Genomic DNA, 20,000 nt, shown 5'->3' with positions numbered 1-20,000 from the left:
TAAGGCTGGGTTGGATTTATCCGAAGGAGCCAGAACCATCGATGTGGTGAGGTGAGTGGTTAGTCGTTTCCGCCGCTCTGCTGTAGCAACATGTGCACTGACAACATACCCAGCTCAATGTCAAAGACAATCTAGGAAGCCATAGTCCAAAATAAGGAAAAAACTGCACCCTCTGCTGTTTTTTTCCTTTGAATTTGACTCTGGGGGGACCTCCCAATAGAATGTGGATGACAGGATGTTGGCCGTTAGGTCCGCCCTCAGCCGTCCACTTCCGGTCCACGTGTCTTTGTTTACATTCCTAACATTCCTAACTATACACGTTGTAACAGGAGCTCCTGACAGATTCAGCCGCAGAGCTCTGAATCTGTCTTGAGAGATTATGACAAAGATAACAGGCTCCGAAATGACTGTGCCACGCGAAATGACCGTGCCATCCTGCGATTCATCGACTATTCGACTATGTTTAGGTATTCGAAGTCGAATGCTAAAAATCACAATTTGTGAATGCCCTAGTGTGTTCTTGTTTGCTGTCTTTGAGGTCTCCAAAAAAAAAGGGAGGGAAACTTTTTGAGTGTAAACACTTATTAACGTAAAAAGTTAAAATAGTTTTAAGGCTTAGAGGTTAGAGTAAACACTAGTTAAGGATAGGGAAATAAATAATCAATGAGATATCCAAGTACTATATAAACAAACAAACAAGCACGTACATCCACCCTATTAAGTGACAGGTGCAGGGCAGAAGTCAAGATGCAAGATAGTCAGCACACTGGATCATACTCCAAAAGTGTAAAATGTATTTTATTCCACCAAAGTATGTGACATTTTGAGCCTAAGAGGCTCTTCCTCAGAGGAATTAACAACCCACTCCACCAAAAATAGTGTTTTTGTGTGGTTGATGTGTTTTGATGAACCATGACAACCATGGTGGTTTCTTGCACTCTGCATATCTCAAAATATCATAGTTTTTTAACCAATATCTGGTCTTCAGATGAGTACTGTGTACAGTAAGTATGATTTATTACAAACATGTCTAGTTTGGAGCTTTCTGTTGATTTCCCCGTGTGTCTGATGTCTTGTAAGAATAAGTACATGTTTTAGTATCATATAAATGTTCCATGTAGCTCATGACCTAAAGGACGTTGTGTACCCCTATGAATACCACATTATGCACATGTTATGTTGAGATTACTATTTAGAACTTTGTCTCTGTCGGGTGGAAACTCAAACTCATACTGTATGTCCAAAATTATTACTTAGGATTAAAAAAATTATAATAGCAAAAGTAGCAGATCTACAAGCTCAAAATGTGTCGCTTCGCGCCGCGTTTTAAGCTTGTAGATCAGCTACTTTTGATACTTTTGTGTTACGCTAGCACTGTAGGGCATTCATTTACGAAAAAACACAAAAGGTTTCTGTCCGATACCAACGACTTGCAGCCTAAGAGAGATGAACACAAAGCTTCTTGTAAGACTTAATGGACATGGAATACAGAGATAATCATGCTTGCGTAAGTTGAATGCTTATGTTACAGTATGATTGGAAAACCAGTCAGATTGAAAAAGGAGTGCTCGTTTTCTTCGACGAGCACTTTTAATAAATGATTGCACTGCATAATAAATGTTTGGTGTGGAGAGTTATCCCCATGGCAGGCCTGACACTAAACCTTTTACACATAATATTTACACGCTGACCCAAGTTGGTCTGTTGTCCAGTCAGAGGCTGCAGTAACATGCATGCACAACAGGTGTTTCTGCTCGTCTTTGATGAAGCCATAATTGTGTGACATCACATGTTCAACGCGCTCTGTTTAGCAGTGTGCCCCGAGTTAAACCACTTGTCAGCGAGTGCTCACTGGGAAACAACTTATAGTTGTTTTAGAGATGTATTTAGAGTGCAATATACTGCTAGTGGTTTTAACCATGCACAAAAAAAACATGATTTTTTGGGTAAGTAACATTTCCATGAGTGGAGTTCTACTCACAAGGACAGACTTAAAAAGTGAGCTTTGTTGTTTTTCAAGGCACTATTTTTCAATCGATCATTTCGTTTTTTTGGTTAAAAAAAATAAAGCTCCAAATTCTGATAGTAATCATTGCTATAGTATAGAGTGTTTGTTCAGTCGGAGGAGCCTCCCCGTCTCTCCAGCAATATAATAGACAGAAAAAAAGCATTTTCAGGTGGGTCACCAATTACATCCAATCTTGTGAAAGAACCCATTCATCAGCCTCAATTGTAAAGTGTTCCAATATCACTTCACATGTTTTTGTTGTTGTTTCATCACTTACAATTTCACTTGTTTATCCTTTGCTCTGTATGAGTTGTCTCTGCTGATTTCATGAAATTGGCATACCGATCCGAAAAATGTGTTTTCTGTTTACTAAAGAGCTGGAGAGACGCGGATACTCCTGTTACTGAACAAACACTCTGTAGAAATGATTACTATGGGAATATAGAGGTATTATTACTCTTATTTTTAACTAAACAAAATCACTTACACCCTATTTAAAGGTCTTTACATAACAGGGTGTGATGATGAATAAATGGAATATAAAATTAAATACAAATGCGGGTGAGTATTTCACATCAGTACAATTCACATAGTTGATGCCTCATTCATACATTGTTTATTGTTTATTAAATGGATCCCCATTAGCTCACGCCTCGGCGACAGCTAATCTTCCTGGGGTTGATGCCTTTACTCACAGTGACAAATCGACCTCATTCTGACAACATTTTGTCGCTGACGCTGTGCGATATTCACATTCTGTGTGGATGTTCTTAAATGACACAAACAGCAGTTTGAAAAAATATATAGTTCAAGTTAATTAATCGCACAAAAACAAACAAACAACACCCTCGGTGTAGGGTTAGGTGGTCCGGGACCCCTAGGTGGTCCGAGTTACAACAGGGGGCCGCCAAATCTTTGTGTGATAGGAATTATTGTATTGTTTATGTTTAGTATTATTAACCACGTGAACCCTAGCATCCCTATTCTGGGGGAAACATTTGCCGAAAAATTGCAAATCTACAAGTTGCGATGAGTTGGCTATTTTCAGCTAAGTGCTTTGGTGTAGAGGGAACAAAGAGCAGACCAAGTACCAAAACAAATGCAAGCGTGTGCGTGCGTGCGTGCGTGCGTGCGTGCGTGCGTGCGTGCGTGCGTGCGTGCATGTGTGTTCAGCAGTATGGAGTCTCTGTTCTGAGAATTTAAGTGCCTCATCTACAGATTATGTCAACTGTTCAAGCATAATCCTTGGCTCAACCATGGGTAAAAATACATTCTACTATGCTGCAACCAAAATGTGGAATGACCTACCAGAAGACATAAAGGTTCTCTATCGTATCGAGACTATCTCTCCACCAAACATATTTCATATGGAGAATGACCCGACCTCACTTGTGACGTGGATATCTCTTTAAGACACACCAGTCCTAATGGCACGCACAGGTATATAAGGCCCAGGTGTGCGTGATTACACAGATTTTTCGATCTCCACCGAGCAGTCCATGACGACAGTTCTTTACCTGCCCTGCCTGGTGTACGCAGGTATGAAGAGATGGATTTTTGTGTACAAATAACGTTTTCAATCAATCAATCAAAACCCCCATTACAGTCTGACTGTCCTCTGCTATGCTACTCTAATGTCACATTATTACATTTATGTATACATTATGTGTGCAGTGTGTGCGTGTGCGTGTGTGTGTGCATTTCACTGTGTACACGACCGCCGCTCACACACACACACACACACACACACACAATGTTAATTGCGTTGTTAATTTAATTTGAAAGAGTGAAACAGTTTGTACTCTCTTTGGAGTTAAATTAAAACAAAGTGTATGAGCCTTTGTGTGTATGCGAAGCATTGTCTGTGTGTGTGTGTGTGTGTGTGTGTGTGTGTGTGTGTGTGTGTGTGTGTGTGTGTGTGTGTGTGTGTGTGTGTGTGTGTGTGTGTGTGTGTGTGTGTGTGTGTGTGTGTGCGATCTCATTGTATCGTGTAGGAGTGTGTCGGGTGTGTTTAAGATGTGCGTGTGTGTGTACTTTTACTCCTATAAATATTAGCGGCGCTAAAAATATAATCCGTTTCATATGTTTGGTTTGGTTTAATTAAATTAGCCACCGGCAATTAAACGAGGTAGGTGGCTGAATCCATATAAAAGCAGCGCTTATAAAAAATGAGGATATGCGTTGGCTGTTTATGTGTGGGAGGCTGAGAGAGAGAGAGAGAGAGACGGAGAGAATTAGCAAATTACTTCAGTCTATAATACAAGCTATGATGTCGCTAGACGTGGAAATCGCCTTATTAATTTATTATTCGTGACATGATTTGTGATTGTGTGTAGGCGATAATTATGTGTGTGGATGTGTGTGCGTGTGTGTGTGCGTGTGCGTGTGTGTGTGTATGTGCTTGTATTATGCGTGTTTCCCAGGCAAATGCGAAGATGCCAGGCAACATGGCTTGAAGTTATTATGAAATCATTATCATTTTAATTGCTTCATGTTGCCTTCTCGAGGAAAAATACGTTGCGTACATACAGTATGCATGGGTGTGCATATGAAGATTTGAAAAGTTAATGTCTTAGCTTGTATGTTGGTGTGTGTGAGAATCCACAGATGTTCCCTCATTAAAAAGGCCTCTTTTATATCCTTTTTTCCCCCAAGCACACAATGCGTTGCGTTGTGAGCTTATTACCTATTTCCAACAGAGATTTGGTGTACACTACAGAGAAGAAAAGAAACGGACACAATATAGAGCCCCATGGGGGACCACTGGTCAATACATGGTTTAAAGGAGCACTTCACCCATATTCAACCTTATCTTCATATAATTGGCCCTCACTAATGTTCATTAAAAGATGGTAACATTTCTCAGAGAAGGGCTGTGGACAGTTCAGAAACCCTACCAGTGACATCTTTATAGGCCAGGTCATTTCAAACAATTTTTTTTCTTCTTATTTTCATTAAAAGGTAGGGTAAGTGATTTTCTTCCGTTAAAATAAGTGTTGAATAGCTCTATAGTCTGATAGTACTCATTGCTATAGAGCGTTTGTTCAGTAACAGGAGTCTCCATGTCTCTCCAGCTCTTTATTAAACAGAAAATGCAATCAGGAAAGAAGAGTAAACTAGTGCAATTGGAAGTGATGACACAAAGAAATGAGCAGACAAAATTGGAACTGGAACATTATAAAAATGAAGCTGATAAATGGGTACTCTCTCCAGATTGGCTGAAATTGTGTCACCTACCTGAACATTTATGTTCTGTTTATTAAAGAGCTGGACAGACAGGGATACTCATGTTACTGAACAAACACTCTATAGCAATGATTACTATCAGAATATAGTGCTTTAACATATATAGTGCTAAAACATATATTGATTTTAACCAAAAACTAGCACTTATCCTACCTTTAATGCAAAAAAAAAAGGTTCTATAGCTATTAACCCTGGAATCCCCATCGATGATGCTGGTGGTAGGCAGGTCTCTCGACTGTCCACAGCCCTCCTCTGAGACACAGAGCGAGTAGACAGAAATTGTGTCATTTTATAATGAGCATTGAGTGAGAACCAATTATGAAGATAACGTGTGAAGTGCTCCTTTAGGCTAAGTGGCTAACGAGGCCAATACCATGTGTTAATGACCGTGTCCAGACTATAAGAAGGACATAGTGTATACATGTGCTGAACGTAAACGGGAAGCTTACACATGATGGTCCAATTTCACTGTCACGAAAGAGCTTAATTGAGTGCCATAACCGTAGATCTACGTGATGTCAATTTATTTTAATTTTTTTCCCACATGGGGGCGCTCTAACGCAACTTAGGAATGATCCGCGGACCCTTTGAAATGGAATGGACGGATGCGAATCTAGTCCAAAAAACGTACCTCCCCGTCCACTCCAATGATAGGATCTTGAGAAAAAGGTCCATATCTCCATATCTTTTTACCGTGGTGAAAACGAGACATTTTCGACGCACGATGGCGGATCGCGTTAGACACGTTATTGGTCCAGGCGTTAGAGAGGGCCCACGACCATCGCGCAGACACCCTTTGTTTACATCCGGGTCCTCGTGGAGGCTTCTACAGCTCTAAACAGATCAGTGTAAACGGTAAGAAGCACTGGCACTGGATGTACCCTGTTTAAAAAAAAAACTCTGGCAGTAAATGTGTTAAAAGAGTTGAACCAACACAGTAGAACAATGGGGTCTGGGGACCCCCAGGGGTCCTTGAAGGATTTCTATAGGGGGTTCCCAGCTAAATTAGTTAAAGATGGGGTGCCATGATATTTTTCAACCCTAAAACCTGATCATAAGGTATTATTATTATGTAAGGATTTTTTTCAAAAAAAAAAAGTGTACAGTAAGTGTTAAAATGTTATTTTTATGTGGACACGCCTCCAGTTCATTAAGTATACCTGGTTCTCACCTTAGCACCACCCACCTGTCCTAGTCCCTCCTCCTCCTCATGCCCACACCTGTTGTGTTATGATAATGAGGGGGAGGGTATGGCTTTGTGATGTCACTAAAGCGCTGTTTCTCTATTGGCACGTTTGACCCTCAAGGTTTCAGCCTCCAGGAAGAAACTCCAAATAGTCAGAGAAGACATAAAACACCATAAAAACACCACCGGGGGGCTTAATGAAGTTCTATCAACCTCATAGACCCATGAAAAACAGAAAAAGTGCAAAAACATGGCACCACCTCTTTAATATAGCATCAAATTCAGTTTAACCACTTAAAGGCTATATACTGTACATTAGCTTGTAGGTCTGATATTTTCAAAAGATGATGAAATGACATTTTGGGAAAAGTGTTTTTGAAAAAGACAAATCTTGTATGGGGATACACAATACTTTCAGTATTTGTCTGCGGCCAAATACATGATTTTGGGTGTCCTTGACATGAAAGATGTTTGAGAATCACTGTAAAAGAAACAAAGAAAGGAAGAAAGATCAAAAATATTTCTCACATCTCACTGCTTCAAATCCTCATGACTCCTAATTTCTATTCAGAACCATTCTCTTATTAAAAGCCCTCCCCATTCCAATGAATTCATTTCTATTGAGAGATGTAACGCCTTCCGGACCTTCTTTTATCGACACATTCTTTAGCACTAAAGAAATCATATCATCTTTGTGCACTCTACCACACAGGGACGTGTATCGACGATTATAATACTTTTTTTTATCCGGTGTGCGCTTCTGATTTACTGAGGATAATTAACGGCATGAAACTCTCCTTTGCCAACAATATTTTTAAAGGAGATCTGCCTTCTTATCTTCAGATAAATCTTCAGGTGTTATTCCTCCGATTTTTAAAAAATTGGCTCTTGTTCAACCACTATTGAAAAGGAAACTAACAATCTTCTATAACTTCATCTATCCAAATGACCCTTTATTTCCAAAGCATTAGAGGAAGTGGTATTGTTCTCAACTTTGTTGATGTTTAATGAACATCCACTCGCTTTGTGAAAAGTTTCAGTCTGGTTTTCATCAGAGCACTTGAACTGCACTTCTCAAAAGTGATATTGGGATAAACTCAAGAGTTTTCTGCTGCGTTTGATACAGTTGATCACAAGCTGGATGTGCAAAGATCAATGAGAATTGTCTTGCTGAAGGTGTGCTTTTAGATACTTGACCCCAAATGGCCAAGATGTTAGTTATGTGTTGGTTACATACACAAATTGTGATATTATCAAACATACATTTTGTAAGTAAATGTTGTTAAGAAGGTCTGAGTCACAGTAAGTCATATTTTTAAATTGGGTTCCAAGAACAACAGTAATTATTTGGCACCTAATCTTATTTAGTTAATTTATTTGTAGTAATGAAGCAATAACCACACATGGATTGCAATTGGTCCCCTCAACAACAAAGTGCTCCTCGGAGCACAGGTCTCCGCCAGGTCAGGTAGGTTATTGTGGGTCAGCAATGTAGGGAATTCGCCAACCAGGATGGAATATGAAAAATCAGACAGATCAGTCTTGATCACTTGACTATAGAGATAATGTGCACCGATTTGCGTGATGTTTGGACAAAATGTTAGAAGGGTGGCATGTGTTCCTCAATGTAGTGCCAAAGTGCATGCAAAGTTTCACCACAATCGGACGCTGCGTTCATGATTTGCGGATTTGTTCAAAAAGGGCCACTCCTGCAAACTTTGGAGGCAAAGCCAATCAGGATGGAAAATGAAAAATCTGAAAGCCCCGTTTCGTTAATGACTATAGAAATACTGTATACCGATTTGCGTGATGTTCGGACAACATCTGTAGGAGTACTGTCAAAAGATTTGTTTTGCAAAAATCGGCCTCTTGATTGCGCTATAACAGGCCCATGTGAAAAAATTGGGGCAGAGGTTCAGCTCTGGCATCCAGGGAGTGTGTGTGTGCACGGTTTCGCTGCGATCAAGCCAATGGTGCCGGAGATTAGCTGTTCACAGAGGAACGGACGGACAGGGTGCAAAACATAGTCCTGGCCATGCCTTTCGGCCTGGCGGAGACAAAAACAGTTAAAGGGGCACTATGTAACTTTCTTTTCTTTTTTTTTTTATGTAAAAAAGCTGCAGGAGTGTTTCAACGGCTCCGCAACATTTGGTCGTCTAAAACCATCTCTACGGCCACCAAGCTACGCCTCTACATGTCAGTGGTCATCCCAACAGCGACCTACGCCTGTGAGACATGGATGAAGACAGCCAACACCACCAACAAGTTGGATGTCTTCCACCGACGATGCCTCAGATCCATCCTGAGGATCTCATGGAGAGACCACATCACCAACGAGGAGGTGATGAGAAGGGCAGGGGTAGCACCACTGTCTGTCATCGTCGATGAAAGGAGAAGGAGAATGGCTGGACACGTACTCCGACTACCAAGAGAGAGACCGGCAAGTGTGGCAATGGACTGGATGCCAGAAGGTGGAAAGAGGAAGAGAGGGAGGCCAAAGAGGACATGGAGACAGACAGCTAAGGAAGACCTAAGCGAGATGGGTGTCGGCTGGCACGGAGCAAGAAGGGTCGCCAGAGACCGGAGTAAATGGAGAAGACTCGTCGCCCAATGTTCCAATAGGAACGGGAGGAACTAAGTCTAAGTAAGTAAGTAACTTTCTTTTAACGAATAAAATGAAATTTTTGGGGTAAAGTATTCCTTTAAGTGTATTTCAGGCAGTGCATTGCTGTGAATCAGCATTACCTGCCTGGATGATACACACAGGGATCAAACTCACTTTGTACTGTGCAGACACTTTGTACTATGCAGACAGGAGGAATGAAACAGCAACTAGAAAAAGTGCTCCTCGGAGCACAGGTCTCCGCCAGGTCAGGTAGGTTATTGTGGCCTCATGGTGGCGCTATAATAGGCCAACGTGAAAAGGGTGCCATTTGTTCTTAGGCCTTTCACGGCAATCGGACACTGCATTCATGATTTGAGACATTTTGTTCCAAACATATGTTTTGTTAAATTAGACCTGCTGGTGGCGCTATAACAGGCCAATGTGAAAAGGGTGGCATTTCTTCCTCTGCCTAGTGGGAATGTGTGTGTAAAAATTCACGGAAATCGCACACTGCGCGCATGATTTGAGGCATTTTGTTGTAAACGGACCTCTCCTGCAAACTTTGGAAGCCAATGTTAGCCAATTAGGATGACACATCCGTCTTGATCACATGACTATAAACATCATGTTTACCGATTTGCGTGAAATTTGGATAAAATCGGAAGGGGTAATATTAAAAAAATGTTTTACATAAGTCGGCCTCCTGGTGGCGCTATAACACGCAGATGTGAAAAATGCAGGGCAAAGGTTGTTCCTTGACCTCTAGGGAGTGCGCATACAAAGTTTTACACAGATTGGTGCAGTTATAGGTAAAAACACGAATCGGCCTGTTATAGCGCTACCATGAGACTGATTTGAAAATGTTCAAGTGGCATTTCTTCCTCAGCCTAATGGGAATGTACATGCAAAATGTCACGGAAATTGCATGCTGTGTTCATGATTTGAAGCATTTTGTTCAACACTTTGGAAGCCATTTTTAGCCAATCAGGATGGAATATGAAAAATCTGAAAAATCTGAAAGACCCGTTTCGTTTAATGACTATAGAGAGATACTGTGTACCGATTTGGATTGCTGTCAAAAAATATGTTTTGCACAAAGCGGCCTCCTGGTGGCGCTATAAAAGGCCCATGTGAAAAATGTTGGGGCAGAGGTTCTGCTGTGGCATCCAGGGAGTGTGTGTGCTCAGTTTTGCTGCGATCATTATCAAGCCAACGGTGCCGGAGATTAGCTGTACACAGACAGAATGACACACACACGGACGGACGGACAGGGGGCAAAACATACTCTCTCGCCATGCCTTTTGGCCTGGCGGAGACAATAATAACACTAAACAATAGGAAGAAAAGCTTCCTGCAGTACAAGCATCACAACCCGTCGCATTGAACCACGTTCAGAGCATGTAGATCTGCAATTTGTTTTATCATAATAATTCTGAAAAGAGTTAGTAATTTTACTTTGGTATTGTAAGTATATTTTTATGCCAACACTTTTGTACTTTTACTAAATTTTGAATATATAGTCCTTTTTCTCATCGTCTCTGTCGAGTGGAAACCTGTGACTTTTCAGGATTCAAATTCTAAAATAGCAAAACATAGCAGATCTACAAGCTCGAAACGCGTCGCTTCGCGCCACGTTTCGAGCTTGTATATCTGCCACTTTTGTGCGACGCTGTGGTATGATCAAGTAAACACAACAAGTTAAAATATAAAGATGAGAGGTTTCTGCCCGACAGCAGCGTCATAACAGATTATATTGTATAATACTGCAGTGGTATTGCTACTTTGCACTTCTTTTCCATCACTGCTGTGAATGCACTGGAGAACAAAAAGCGAGGAGTGGGTACTACTTCTTCTTCATACGCGCCACCTCCAGAGCAGCTAATATAACCTGACCTGAAGCCCATTCTACAAAATGTCTTCTAAATCCCAACAGTTTTCTGAAAAAAAACGTATGTTTCTATATCAGTGGTGCTCAAACTTTTTCATGTCAAGGACCCCCAAAATGATATGTATTTGGCCACGGACCCCCCCCATCTCAAAATATGTTGTTCCAGGGACCCCCAGAAGCAAAGATTTGAGTTAAAAAATGTTCACTTTAAAACAATATAAATACATTAATTTGCACACATTTTCTCGATTTTTCCAAAAATGGCAGATCTACAAGCTCGTAGCGCGGCACTCGGTGCCGCGCTACGAGCTTGTATATCTGCTATTTTTGAGAATAGCCCAAGTGTAAAATAATGCTTTTTTTTAGCTCAAATGAAAAAGTGACACACAGATGCGTTCCAGGTCTAAATGGGATAAGGTTGAGCACGACTCCAGCTGGGATGATGAACGGTGTTGTGTTTGCTAGGTGACAACTGCACTTCAGCTGCACCGCTCTGGCATTTTAGAGAACCATGCAGAGTTCAATGGAGCTCACCAAACTTCCCATTGTAGCAGGCTCATCACGGGAAAAGGCCACGGGGGGGGGTTCCCCATTCACGTCAAACTGTTAACCCACTGAGACCGGGAAACGCATCTGTGAGTAACCGCTTTGACCATTATTTTATTCTTTGGCTATTCAAAAATAGCAGATCTACAAGCTCATAGCATGAGCTTGTAGATCTGCGATATATATTTTTTGTAATCATGATTTTTTTTTGCAAATCTTTGAATATATAGATTTTTAAAGCAATTTTTTTTTATTTCAAATCTTTACTTCTAGGGGGGGTCCCTGGAACAACATTTTGGGTGGTCCTTGACATGAAAAAAGTTTGAGAACCACTGATATTATAAGCAACATAATAAATATTTAAAAAAAAGTGTTAGGATTTAGAAGACATAGAATCCCCAGAAGCAAAGATTTGAGTTAAAAACATTTGCTTTAAAAAACATGTACATTCAAAAATGTGCACACATTTTCACGATTTTTCAAAAAAATAGCAGATCTACAAGCTCATGGCGTGGCACTCGGTGCCGTGCTATGAGCTTGTATATTTAGTCAAAGACATGTAAAGCATGACACAGATGCGTTCCCGGTCTTAAAGGGTTAAATGACACGTTCGCGGTCGCTGATTTGTGATTCAGCCCATGAACGGATTTAAAAAGTAATAATAATAATAATAAACCCAAAACAATGTGGAAAATCAAAGTTGGACTTTTCACTTTGAATGGAGTTTTTTTTATCATCAGTCACTGGTAATTCCCTCCTACATACAGAATGTCGTTGCTGTCGGACAGAAACCTCTTATCTCCATAATGTTAACTTTTTGCGTTTTGTATCACACTACAGCGTTTGATTGTATTGTTTCGTTGCATTGTTTTTTTTTTGGACATGTACAGCACTTTGGTCGACTAACACTCGCTTGTAAGTGCCGAAAGGCATGGCAAGAGAGTATGTTTTACCCCCTGTCCGTCCGTCCGTCTGTGTGTCCTGTCCTGTCCTGTCCGTGTGTTACCAGCTAATCTCTGGCACCGCTGGCCCGGTCGCTGCGAAACTGTGCACAGACACTCCCTGGATGCCAATTCAGAACCTCTGCCCCAAATTTTTCACATGGGCCTGTTATAGCGCCACCAGGAGGCCGCTTTGTGCAAAACCCATTTACTCCTACAGATTTTATCCAAACATCACGCAAATCGGTACACAGTATCTCTATAGTCATGTGATCAAGGCGGATCTGTCTGATATTTCATATTCCATCCAGATTGGCTTAGGTTGGCTTCCAAAGTTTGCAGGATTAGTCCGTTTTAAACAAAATGTCTCAAATCATGAACACAGCGTGCGATTTCCGTGAAAACTTGCACGCACATTCCCACTAGGCCGAGGAAGAAATGGCACCCTTTTCACATTGGCCTGTTATAGCGCCACCAGGTGGCCACAATAACCTACCTGACCTGGCGGAGACCTGTGCTCCGAGGAGCACTTTTTCTAGTTTGATTTGATTTGATTTGATATTGACTGATATTTCACCGATAATTGATGCAATAATAATGTGACCATTAATGGCTTTTAAAAATGAAAAAAATAAAAAAAATCTGCAATTAGCTCAATATTATATAATATATAATAATGTAATGTATCGGTATTGGCCTTTTTTACCCTGCATATTAACTGATATCGGCTAAAATGTCAATATCGTGCATCTCTAATAGTGTCCACTATATTTTTGACCTGTGGTATAATACTGTGCAATTAATTAATTAATTGAATCAAGCGCGCCTCAGGCATAATGTAAACATTGTAGCTGTGCATTGAGAGGCAGTAATGGGGCCAGGCGAGAGGGGTCATCCTGGTCATTAACTGGAGAGAGAAACAAGCGCTCCTTATCATCACAGCTGCTCTGTCTAATTGACAGTTATGCTAAATACCCCTCACGCTACAATGACAGTGGTGTTATTATGCACACTGTTACTGTGATACCGCGCGCGCGCGTGTGTGTGTGAGAGACTGTACTTGTATTACTATACTTGAGAGGGCCATATGTCCTCACAAATCACAAGAAATCAAACAGGGAGACCAGGGGTTACCCTGCTAAATGTGTTAATATAGCATCACAATCATTTTAACCACATATCCATATTTGATATGTTGGATATTCAAAAAAATTGCAGATATACAAGCTACCGTGGCCAAATACATATTCATTTGGTGGTCCTTGACATTAAAAAAAAGTTTGAGAACCACTGCTCTACCATACAGATTGGACAACATAATAAATGTATTCACGAAAGAAAAAGTGACATAATATAACGCAACTTTAAGTACAGTACTTGAGTAGATGTTCTTAGTTACTTTCCCGCCACTGTATCTGATGGTGTTGCCTGGTGTTGCTCCATCCTCCACTGAGCTGCCCCAGGGCTCTGCTGTCCCCCCACCCCCTCCACCCACCCCCACCCACGCTCTCCGTCTCTCTCTCCACCCACCCAGTGTGTGGGGGCTCTGTCATAAAATGCCATCATCTTCTTTCTGCCCACTTCCCCATCTTCATCTTCATTATCCATGAGTTTCCAGCGTGTCCCATGAGGCCTTTGTGTGAATTATGGAGCATCACTTCCTGAATGAATTCATTCAGTTCATTAAAGAGTGATCCGTGTCAGTCAACAATAGTGTCGATGTCAACAACCTGACATAAATCTGAAGACGGGTCATATTAACCCATTCAATCTGTGTCATTTTTAGATGTCTTTGGCTATTCAAAAATAGCAGATGTACAAGCTCATAGCTTGTAGCATGTAGAGCTTGTAGATCTGCTATTTTTTTTAGAAAAAGCGTGACCATTTTTGCAAATCTTTGAATATATAGGCCTATTTTTTTTAAAGAGAACATATTTTTTAGATGAGGGTCCGCGGCCAGATACATATCATTTTGGGGGGGTCCTTGATATGAACAAGTTTGGGCGTCACTGATATAGCTATACGTTTTTCAGAAACCAGTTTTAGAAGACATTTGTAAGATGCGTTGCAGGATAGAATCGGTTAATCTGCCTACAACCCTCCACACAGCTGATTCAAATGAATGATGGCTCTTGACACTTGCTCGTAGTCTAACTCCTGTCCTGTGTTTCATTCTGACTGGCTGCTGCTGTTGCTGCTGTGACCCCTGCATCACTGCATGGGGATCCAGGTGTGTCGCCTCGTGCAACGTATCGAGCTTGCAGATCTGCACAACCTGACAGATTTCTGTGAGGTTGTGTTCCTGCATTGTTGTTGACTGCTCTGATCCCTCAAATGAATTGAATGACTGACAACAGGAAGTGATGCCCATAATTGACACACCTCCTTTATTCCAGTAAGCTCCTGGGGAAACTTGTGGACACTCTGCTGTCTGACCCACTGACAATTTCTGAGACGGTGACCCTAACTACCGTGTTTAACACATTGACTGCCAATCACGTAGATCTACGCGAACCTCCGTAAAGCCGCCACGTGCCAATCGCGTAGATCTACGTGAAGTAGATTTTTTTTACTTTTTTTTTTCCAATTTCACCCAAAGGCCAAGGAGATATGATTAGTTGAAGATCTAGACTCCTATCCACTTCCTTGTTAACTTAAAACTTAAAAATGCTGTATTTCGGCTCCTGAGTACTTTTTTTTTTCCAATGAAAAACTCTGGCACTGGCTAAAAAAATATGAAAATAATTCTGGCAGTTAATGTGTTAATGATAATGAGCTTTATTTATATAGCACTTCTCATAATACTAGAAATGCAGCTCAAAGTGCTGTGCAACGGAAATCTAAACAGACTTTAAAAAAAATCTAATGTTTAAGATAAAGAAGCACAGAGACTAACAGAGATAAAGAGAGAGAGAGAGAGAGAGAGAGAGAGAGAGAGAGAGAGAGAGAGAGAGAGAGAGAGAGAGAGAGAGAGAGAGAGAGAGAGAGAGAGAGAACACACACACACACAGACTGGTCTGAAGAGACAGCGAGAGACAGGGACGGACAGACAGACATACAGATAGATATGAAAGAGGGATGGAGATAGGGATAGTTGTGTGTCTCTGTGCGTGCGTGTGTGCCGTGTATGTGTGTGTGTGTGTCCATGCGTGCGTGTGTGCTACTGTACTCACTCCTCCTCTTGCCCACGTCTCCCTTGGAGGTAGCAGCCTCGTTAAGTAGAACCATCCCCATGGTGATCGCTGCGTCTGGGACACCGTTGTCAAGGCAACACAACACACACACACACGCCACCTAGGGCAGCGAGGCCCAACCTTTGGGCCGTCAGGATATTGCAAGTGGGTCCCCAAATAATTGGCAAAACACAAATAAAATAATATAACATTAATATAAACAAAATAAAAAGAGACACACACACACACAAGCACACACGCATGCACGCACACACATATGCACGCACAGACAATGGTGAAACAGGCATTGCATACAGTATATTGCAAGTTTTTAATTTGGTCCCCAGTCACAGCCAGAATGTACTCTACAGTACTGTAGCTGCATTATAGGTTTCTGATGTGCTTCTGTACTGAAGAGCGTTGGACAAAGTATTAGTAACTCAAGTACTCAAAAGTACAAATCACAAAGTCAATTTACTTTCTAATATCGATGCATTGCTGTGTTGAAATGTAGAATGCCCCCTCATTATTTCCTTTTTTTTTTTAAAGGGTTTCAAGTGGTTGCATAGCAACCTATAATAGAGTAAAAACTAAAAATACACGCAGAGATATGGAGCCTTGGACACAGCGTGCTTGATAATTGGTCCACATTGAAATGCATGCGTTTACTCAAAAGGCCGTCCATGTGTATGACTGTACGGAGCACGGGGTCAAGCTGACCGCAGAGAATGTTACTGTGTAGATTGGATTGGAGTCAAAAAGTAAAAAGAACGTTAAGAGAAGAAAAGGCACTCTTCATTGAGAGGAGGCGGGGGGGGAGAGAGAGAGAGAGAGAGAGAGAGAGAGAGAGAGAGAGAGAGAGAGAGAGAGAGCAACCCGATCTCCAGAGGAAACGTTCTCTTTGAACGTTTTTGAAATTCCGTGAATAGACACGGAAAAACCCGAAATTCCGTGCATAGCCGCCTCGCATCTCCCCCATTGTGACTAAACCATGACGGAGGCGCGCAGTCACAGGCGAACTGTCACCCCGTGAAGGACCACCGAGGGAGCTAAGGCGACCGAGTTGCCGTCCTGAACGGTGTGACGTTCGCCTGTGCCTACTCAGCGCCGTTTGAGTTATGTACCGATAGGCACAGAATCGTAAATTTTGTTGTGGGGACTGCTCTGCTTCCGGGTTTTTCCGGGTTGCGACTGGTTACGCCCACCGTGGGACTCGCCGTACATATGCACGCAATTTCGGGGTTTCTAGGCGACTATCCACGGAATGAAGTGCACTGGATCCGTGCAATGTTACGGAGAACTCTGGAGATCAGGCTGGATATGAGTGTGTATGAGAGACATGCTGCTGTGTATATATATAGTATGTAAAAACAATCTTTAATTAAGTAGTTCTTATTTTGTTACAGGAAAATGTTAATGCATTTCTTGTGGCTTTCTTGTGTAAGCCTCAACACAGGACACCCCATTTACTACTTAGTTTTTATTTTAGTATGGTCTTTGTATAATAGATGTCTTTTGCATATAAACTTGCTAGATTTGTGATCTTGCTTGTTAAACGTTTTTAGATTTCAAATACATGAATATAACCATAATTATAACCACACACATTGAACGCTGCAATTTGTCAAAAAAAAATGCTAATTGCATTCAGGATTTATAGAATTTCTGGGACTCATACAAAAGACCAACCTTGAGTCTATGTTCTCATTATATGGAAAACAGCAAAAAACACTGGTAGTCGCACGCATAACATTGGCTACGTTTGGAACAAATGAGCAAATTAAGTTAAAGTTTGAATAAGGACATTGTGTTGCCATGGTCTGTTTTCTTCTGTCCACTACACACACACTCCCTGTGGAGTGAACATAAACTCAACGGATAACTAGATCCTCCTGTGGGGATGACAGAATACCGATGATATTTGAAGAAATATGATTTCGATGCGCAAAATGCACATCTAACAAGCTTACTTCCACTGAAAAGAATGACAGGGCACTCCACTGATAAAAGATGAAAAATGTGAATGCTACAGTACACGGATAAAAGCTGGGTTGGCTGCCAAGCAGCCTGTTAAATGGCTGGGATGCATCCTTGCCTCCACTTGTTCAAATGAACAAAAGAAAAAAAAGAACTATAACGCTGGGCTGCTTGACAGTTTTATATCCCTAAACTGTTTTATAAACCTAACCAAGTCAGTCAGATATGAGCTGCATATGATTTTCTTAACAGCCATTCAAATCATGTTGAGGGAGGCAGACAACTTATTTTGATACAGTGTGTGCCAGGGCAGGGGTGTACTGTGGATTTTTTTACTAGTGGAGCGCTACGTCGCGCGCATACACTCGCGCATACACACGCGCGTGAGCGATCGCCGATTGAAATAACCTCTTTAACATGTAAGCATATTTGTTAACCCAAAATATACTGTACATCACATTTTATTCTTTTACTTGCATAATGGCAATACTTTAGTGTTGTCATATGCATTTACCTGGCAGAAGTCACCTCTGTAATGTAATTAGTTCATGAATCCATCAGCCACTGTTATCCAAACGTTCTCTTTGGACTGCTTCAGACAGAACACCTGACAGTATGCCTACACCTACAGTAGGCTACATAGCAGGTCACACAATGGACCATTGATATGCATAGGTCATTCCTATGTTAATTCACACTGTTGACACTCGGCGTCGGCAGCTTTTGTAAGCGATGTGCGAAAACTGCAAATGGTTGTTTTTGATCAATACGCGAGGTAGACACACACAGGTACGCATGTGCATGACCAAGCATGTGCAGCTCTGAACTAGTGGAGCGGCACTCCACTTCACCCCACCTCCTGTACACCCCTGGTGCCACATATTTTACACACACGCACGCACGCACACACATTTTTGGTACGGTTTAGTAAAATGCCAGAGTCATGACCTAGCTCTGGTCCATAGCGTTAGAAGGAGTTCTCCTTAACGCTATGTTACTTTTCGCATGCCGGTAGCGCAGCCTCTCGTCTGTAGTAAAAATGTAAAATACACTTTTGCTTCTCACCAAAACAAAGACGGTTTTAAGATGTTGAAAGCCTACTTTCCTTAGTGGGAACACTCGGAGCCTATCTCACGTCAAAAATATTACACTGGATGGAAATATTTTACTCCACTGTGCCCCCTACAGATTTGGTCACTGGAATTTTTCTATTGACAAGTTCTGTAGGGGGCGCAGTGGAATAACTAAAACATTTTCCAATCCAGTGGAATATTGTATTTTCTGGCCTAAAAGGTGTATTTATACGTCATGGACGCTAAGGACCAGAGCTAGACAGAACCTAAAGGTTTTAGCTTGGCACAAGCAGGTATAATATGACTGTCATTTCTTGTTTCATCAAGGATCCCCAAATCAATGTATTGGGACCCCCATACAAGATGTGTGTTGTTAAAATGTTTAACAAATAGCCTGTATGCGTATAGAGTTAAAGTGGTTAAACTGATCTTGTTGCTATATTAACTCATTTAGCTGGGGACCCCCTGGAACCCCCTCAAGGACCCCTGGGGGTCCCCGGACTCCACTATGAGAACCACTGCACAAGACTATCTTATAAGCATGGAAGTTTATAAAAATAGGATTGAGAACTACTTGGCCACTAAATGCTCACGCCCTGCTTCTGAACACTAAATCACTTTGTATTGTAATGTTATTACTGTTTTTGAGTTTCTCTATATAATAACTTTTATGATGCTGTTTTATGTTGTTTATTTTTACATGGAACTTTTTTTTATGCTGCCGTTTCTTGGCCAGGGCTCCCTTGCTTGTAAAAAGAGTTTCTGAATCTCTACTCCTGGTTCAATAAAGGTGAAATAAAAATACATAACAAAAAATGAATAAATACTGGAGGTAATTCTGTGTCCTACTGGCAGTGTGCACAAGACATTTTGGCGCTGTTCGTTTCAGATTTTTTTTTGATTAGATTACCTTTGGATACACAGACAGACACACCGGCCCGACACATATTTGAACGTAGGCAAATACAGAAGCTCAAACATCCACACATACAATCAAATGTGGTCACACAAAAACACACGCACACACATTTTTACGTTTGTATTACTATACTTGTGAGGACATCAACATTTTAGGAAGCCAATTTTATGATTGATTTATGATTTTTGTGGAGCATTTTTAACCGCAAGTCTAAAGCCGGAAAATAGCAGATCCACAAGCTCACAACGTGTCGCGCTGCGACACGTTGTGAGCTTGTAGATCGGCTATTTTTCGATGTTTGACATCACCGCACAACTAAGTATAAAATAGGGGAAAATCGAACCCCAACTCCCTAAACTAACCTCTAAATATCTAATCCTAAACCTAACCCCAACCTGAATCTTTTTCTAATTGTAAACGTATCTCTAAAAATGATTT

At 41.2% G+C, this 20,000-nt stretch overlaps 1 protein-coding gene across 1 annotated transcript in view; it reads right to left on the bottom strand.

Annotated features, from left to right (window-relative positions):
• The window catches only part of tusc3 (tumor suppressor candidate 3), a 185,183-nt gene that overhangs the window by 12,706 nt on the left and 152,477 nt on the right, over nt 1-20,000 (bottom strand). Inside the window, exon 8 of the mRNA XM_080447404.1 lies at nt 15,594-15,668. Coding sequence (XP_080303530.1) covers nt 15,594-15,668 — 75 coding nt within the window. The remainder of the gene's footprint in view (nt 1-15,593; nt 15,669-20,000) is intronic.

Source organism: Gymnoscopelus braueri (assembly GCF_963280865.1).
Source record: "Gymnoscopelus braueri genome assembly, chromosome: 2".
Lineage (NCBI taxonomy): Eukaryota > Metazoa > Chordata > Actinopteri > Myctophiformes > Myctophidae > Gymnoscopelus > Gymnoscopelus braueri.
Note: the sequence above shows the minus strand (reverse complement) of the source record. Positions and strands in the feature narration are given on the sequence as shown.